The sequence below is a fragment of the Triticum aestivum genome, chromosome 6A (genome assembly GCF_018294505.1).
Source record: "Triticum aestivum cultivar Chinese Spring chromosome 6A, IWGSC CS RefSeq v2.1, whole genome shotgun sequence".
Classification (NCBI taxonomy): Eukaryota; Viridiplantae; Streptophyta; class Magnoliopsida; order Poales; family Poaceae; genus Triticum; species Triticum aestivum.
The window spans coordinates 44,980,694-44,986,832 of NC_057809.1; the positions used below are offsets into that span (position 1 = coordinate 44,980,694).

General features: G+C 51.9%; 2 protein-coding genes across 2 annotated transcripts in view; one reads left to right on the forward strand and one right to left on the reverse strand.

The window, feature by feature from the left end:
* The window catches only part of LOC123131923 (adenylate kinase isoenzyme 6 homolog), a 4,332-nt gene extending 2,911 nt beyond the window's left edge, over nucleotides 1-1,421 (reverse strand). Inside the window, exon 1 of the mRNA XM_044551647.1 lies at nucleotides 1,059-1,421. Coding sequence (XP_044407582.1) covers nucleotides 1,059-1,262 — 204 coding nt within the window. The 5' untranslated portion in view covers nucleotides 1,263-1,421. The remainder of the gene's footprint in view (nucleotides 1-1,058) is intronic.
* A 59-nt stretch (nucleotides 1,422-1,480) lies between these two features.
* Nucleotides 1,481-5,179, forward strand: LOC123131922 (uncharacterized). Its single transcript, XM_044551646.1, has 3 exons — nucleotides 1,481-3,112; nucleotides 3,663-3,852; nucleotides 4,612-5,179. The coding sequence occupies exons 1-3, from the start codon at nucleotides 1,580-1,582 to the stop codon at nucleotides 4,737-4,739; spliced, it is 1,851 nt and encodes a 616-aa protein (XP_044407581.1). The 5' UTR covers nucleotides 1,481-1,579; the 3' UTR covers nucleotides 4,740-5,179.
* Nucleotides 5,180-6,139: the final 960 nt, after the last annotated feature.

The following is a 6,139-nucleotide window of genomic DNA, read 5'->3' on the forward strand; positions in this document are numbered from 1 at the left end:
AGATCCCCCTCCCCCTCCTCTCCTGCAGTTCCTCCTCCCCAACCTCTCCTGCAGCTTCTCCCTCCTCCAGGACAGCAAGCAAGCAGCACCTCTCCAAGACAGCAGGCAACAGCAAGCTGTGTATGGCTGTATGCCTAGTTGCCTACTGCCTACCAAATTCTACTTAATTCTGTTGCATAGAACTCTCAAAGGCGTCGCCTCGCCTTATGCCTTAGCGCTTAGGCAGTGAGGCGCCCCCCCAGCACCTCGCCTCGCCTTACCGCCTTAAAAACAGTGGGTACAGCACAAAGCTGCCGTATCAGGGGTGGACACTGTCCCAATACAGGGATACATCCAGATAAACCTAGATATGTATCCCGTATGTATCAGAGGATTTTCCATTTCCCAAAAAAAAATTTAATTTGGATACTTGTGGATACGTCAAAACCCTAAACCTATCCATACAGAACAACCCCCGTGCCCCCTTTCTCGCCGCATTCTCTCCATAACCGACCGGTGTTCCCTCATCCCCTGCCCCAAGCAGCAGCAGTCACCACGCCATCGAGGAAGGAGAAGGCCGAGGTCCAGCCGCTGCTCCGCTGCTCCCTCCCCCAGATATGTACGCTGATGTAGCTCCCTCCCTTCAGCCATGGTGTTGGCTTGATGTCGCCGGTAACTGAAGGAGAAGGCTAGCCGCCACTGCTACTGTGCCCCCATCCTGCAGATCAAAGCGACCCCACAACTCCCTACCGAGCATGGCCACACTCAAGTTCTCAGCCATCTCCATGTCCTCCTCCCATGCGAGAGGTGACATTTTCCTAGCCATGGTGAGTTTGAGACTTTGCCCTTCCCCTTCCCGTCCTTGTTTGCCGAAATTGGTACTACAAAATTGAAACTCTGATGTGGTGGGTGAGCTAGCTGACTTTGTAATAAACCCTGTGTGTGGTGGGTGATTTAGCTGCACCTATTGCTTAATGGAACCGACGATTTCACCCTCAAGAAGAAGCCTACGGATGAATCAGAAGCAAGTGTATTACTCCTACTAATTAGGATTTGGGGGTGGGGAGGAGGCTCAATACCAGGTCCTCGTTGATGACGTGGCAGTCGAGGTCCTCGTCCCAGCCGTCGTGGAGGCCCTTCTCGCGGACCAGGTCGCCGATGTTGACGTGCGCCACGCCCGCGGCGTCGGCGAGGAGGGAGCACGTCGTCGTCTTCCCCGTCCCCGGCGTCCCCGTCACCAGCACGTTGGGCCGCGCGCGGGCGCTGGCTCTCCTCGCCGCCATCTCTGAGTACTGGAGCTGAGCAGTCGGCGATAACGGGGCCGGAGCAAGCAACGCTGGCACAGGGGGCGGCGGCGCAGTCGGAGATGGGAGAGGGCGAGGCACGAGGCGGCTGGGAAGGGAGACGGGAGACGGGGAGAGAGAGGCCAAGACTGGGAGAGAAGGGGAAAGCTTAGATGGGCTAGGGCTTCCTTTGGGCCTTTGAGTAAGCTCGGGTGCTGTCCCTCTTACTGCCCGGCCCGGCCCACTCACCGAAGCTTCTGCCGCATTCGATCCCCTTCCCTCCCTCCCGGAACCGGAGGAGACGTCTTCCACCCGAGATGCTCCTCCTCCGGCGCTGCTGCCACCACGTCCCCCCTCGCCGCGCCGCTCCTCCCCTCCCGGCCATCCACCGCGTCGCGATGTCCTCCGCCCCCGCCTCCCCCTCCGCGACGCCGTCCTCCTCACCGGCGGCGGAGTACCACTGCCGGACCAAGCACAGCCTGACGGCCGGCTACGCGCGCGGCCCGGGCCGCCTCGACTGGGCCAACCAGCCCAACCCCTTCCTCCGCTTCTCGCCTTCCCCCGCCACCCCTCTCCCCAACCCGCCGCCCCCGGCGCCCGTTCCCTACCCGGCCCTCTTCCACGCGCCGCCCCCGCCGCCGCGGCCGCTCTCGCTCGACTCCCTCTCCGACCTCCTCTTCCACTCGCTCGCCCTCTCCGCCTGGAAGTCCGCCGGCGCGTCCACCTGGTCCCTCCGCGTCAACCCCAGCAGCGGCAACCTCCACCCCACCGAGGCCCACGTCCTGTTCGAGGACCCGCGGGAGCCCAGCCGCCTCGTCTTCTCCCACTACGCGCCCCGCGACCACCTCCTCGAGGCCCGCGCCACCCTGTCCGCCGGGGACCGCTCGGCGCTCCTGCCGCGGCCGGCCACCGCAGTGCTCGCGCTGTCGTCCGTCTTCTGGCGGGAGGCCTGGAAGTACGGCGAGCGGGCGCTGCGGTACTGCAACCACGACGTGGGCCACGCGCTGGCCGCGGTCGCCCTGGCCGCAGCCACTCTTGGGTGGGATGCGCGGTTGCTCGACGGCTTGTCCGATCAGGACCTTGGGAGGCTAGTGGGGGTTGACAAAGGGTGCCCTGCCCCTGCTCCTGCAGACAAAATCAAAATGGTGAGTGGCAAGAAGGGGCCAGCGCCATGGGTGGAGAGGCAACACCCAGATTGTGCTCTCCTGTTGTTCCCTGCGGGCTCAGAAGAGCCGGAGGTGGACTATGGGAGGATGAGTGATGCTCTGAGGGAATTCGATGAGTTGGAGTGGGTGGGCAAGGCGAATGCGCTCAGCAAGGATCATGTGGTGTGGGATGTCATTTACAAGACGGCAGAGGCTGTCAAGAAACACCAACCTATGCCTGGGGAGGGCTTCTCGGTGAGCCCGTGGAACACGAGCTCCAAATTGTCGGAAGGGCTGTATAAGGATCTCACGGCGCAGGAGGTGGTACGGCGGCGGAGGAGCGCGGTTGACATGGACGGGGAGCACGTGATGGGGAAGGAGGAATTCTATCAGATACTGCTGCATTGCCTGCCTTCAGGCGAGGTTAGCCCGGGGGGGCGACAGGGACCACAGAGCGCTCTACCATTTCGCGTGTTGCCATGGGACGCAGAGGTGCACGCCGCACTGTTTGTGCACCGTGTCTCAGGACTGCCCAAGGGGCTGTATTTCTTGGTTAGGAACGAAGAGCATTTTGATACATTACGACATGCTATGCGACAAGATTTTGAGTGGGCTCGACCAGAGGGATGCCCTGATGGCCTCCCACTCTACAGGCTGATGAAAGGGGATTGCCAGAGGTTGGCAATGCAGATATCATGTATGCAGGTATATGATCAAATTCAGCAACTGTTATTGCTTATGGCTTCTTTTAACACAAATAATTATATCTTTGTGGCTGCTGAACAATTTTTTCATTGATTTATAATGAATGGCCTTTGCCATGCTCAAACTGTATGTAGAGGCTACCTTCTGTTTGGTGAAGAACATTGTTTGGATTCCTTCTGCTTGTGTGTCTCAATCATGCTGATCAATGGGGTCCCTGTGTGGCTGAAGTTCAGAAACTTAATCTCCCACCTGTAGATGTGGTGCCGCTGTTTGCCTGTTTAGCTCTATGTTATGATACAAGTTCAAGTAGCATGTGGTTGCTTTTGTTTTTGGCTTAGTTTCCTTTCTTTTTTTCTTTTACACCGTAGGGTGTCAAACCTTGTTCCGTTATCCTTCGATAGGGGAACCCGCCAAGTTGGGATGTTGTGTGGTTTTATTTATTTTTGCAGTAATTAGTGGAGCTCATGTGAATACTCAAAGTATTAGTTTTATAGTTTATCATGGAATTGGAGGTGAGATGCTCATGATGCATTCCTGATTCTTGATGCAGGATATTGCCTCACATGGATGTTTTAGCCTTGGGATGATTGCTCGATTTGAACCTGTGCTGGATGACAAAGGTGAATGGATGTATCCTCGTTTATTCTGGGAGACTGGTGTTCTTGGTCAAGTTCTCTACCTTGAGGCGCATGCTGTAGGGATATCTGCCACGGGGATTGGTTGCTACTTTGATGATGCTGGTAAGATGATCCGGTATTTTCAAAAGACCAGTTAGTAATTGAACTGTATGTATGCTCCCTTAACTATATATGGTAAATAGATCTTACTAGCTGTGTTTGGCAAGTAATCTTCATTTGCTGGTACCCAACTTTTCTCTCTGAACAACCGATTTAGAACATACCATTGTGCTGAACAGTTACGCCTCGTGGTTCAAACTTCAAACCAAGCTATAAAGCTGCATTTGTTGTGTTCACGCTTGCAGATCATTTAGTAAGCTTAAGCTAAAGATATAATTGTACTGTCAAGAGGTGGAATGACTAAGCCTCTTATGGTCCTTTTGCTGAATACTTTGTAAATGCCGCATTAAAGTGTGGGAAATTATTGTGTGGGCGGGTACAAGGTTCCCCCTTACAATTAAAAATCATCACAATGTGTTCTTGTGTATGGATCAGGGAAACCTTGCTGCTTTATTGGTTTTGGTCACTAAAATCTTACATGTATATGCTTTAATCTTGAATAACAGATCATATATGTTGTTTGACTTGTTTCTACATGATTCAGTTTGTAGCAAGTACAAATTTATCAGTATTATGTTTTGAGGTTCGGAAATCGTGAACTACCTATTGGTACCCTTGGAACTTGGAAGATCTTGTTTCCAAAAACTTAACTCCTTAACTCATTTCAGTTTTTCATTATTCTTTGGTAGCTGTAGGTATTACCTGTAATTTAAATTCCTGACAAAATATCTAATTAATTTCCTACATACATTTGTTGTGCAGTTCATGAGGTTCTTGGTTTGAAAGACCTGGAGTTCCAAAGCTTGTACCATTTTACGGTGGGTGCCCCTGTGGTTGACAGGCGGATCATGAGTCTCCCTGCGTACCCAGGGCCAGGGATTGATGCATGATTTCTATTTTCTAGGCCAGCCCACGGATCAACATCTGAATGCCTGGATGAAGTACAACTTGTGTTCTTGTATAGGAAAGGAGCCGAGTGAAGGGAACTTATGACTGCAGCACAGGTCTATTAGGATCTTGGTGCATCATCAGATCGTGGTATGTTATGTATAGTCATGCAAGCATAAGAAACAGAAGGTTGCTCAGAGATATGTAGAGGGCGCTTGGTTGGCTGCCGAATTTTGGCTAGTAACAACTGTGAGTTTCTCCTGGGACGGGCATCCCGAATTTTTTTTCTGGAATCTCAAAGTAAATCGGTTGCCCCTTGGGATGATATTCAAAATTTCAGGTCACTCGTTTGCCCCTTGGGATGATATTCATAGAAGTGTAATGTTTATGACCTTTCTGATGTAAGAGTATATACAGCGAGAGAACCCTCTGAATTCTGGAACATGATGCCCATTAACATTCAGTGAACTCAACAGGATTGCTAGCTACTGCAGCAAGCGTGATTTAGAACAAAATCAATACTGACTACCGCAGCAATCTTGAACCATTGTTCCTGTCAATCTTGATTACTAACTACTGCAGCAATCTTGAAGGAGAAAATCAATACTAACTACTGCAGCACAAAATGCTACCACTTCTGTAAAAGAAAAGGCTACAATGTGCAGCTGCTTGGTTTCTTGATGCCTGCTACAGAAGGGTGGAGCGAAGGAACAACATCTCCGTCGAGGATCTCTGCAGGGCAGTCCCGACGTGGAGATGGCGGCGCCGCAGCCGTCCACCCCACCATCAGGGACGCCGATGCGAGCTGCAGCTACAGCTTACAGGTTAAGACATGTTCATCTAACACCCAACTATTTAAGACACGCGCTGCCATATTAGTATCCTTAGAACAAGGACTAATATTAGTTGGACAAAATTGAGACAACGAAACGGACACTCCTCATAGACCGTCGTCGCACTCATGTCTGGTAGAATCGCCTCCTGATGCATAACCTTGAGGGCCTCCATATGGTCAGATTCCACCATGACGATTTTGCTTGCAGCACTTGCCCGGCAAGTATTAAACCTTGGGACATGAGCACGAGCTTCAGCTGTTGCAACATCAAACAAAAGGGATCCCTCGGCAACTAGCCGACGTGAAATAGCCGAGTTGATCTCTAATGAGAGCGCCTGATCCTCCTGTTCATGAGTGCACATCAAATTAAGCATCCACGTTTAGCTTGAAGAATCTCATAAGAAGATGATTAGGATGACAGTTTGGCAAAAAATGAGTCATGAGGTTTTTTTTGTTGTTGAGCAAAATGACTCATGAGGTGAGAGGTGTCTTTTTTTTGAGACAAAGGTGAGAGGTGCCTAATACAGGATGCTCTATGATTTTCAGTTTTCCTTAGCACACATCGTG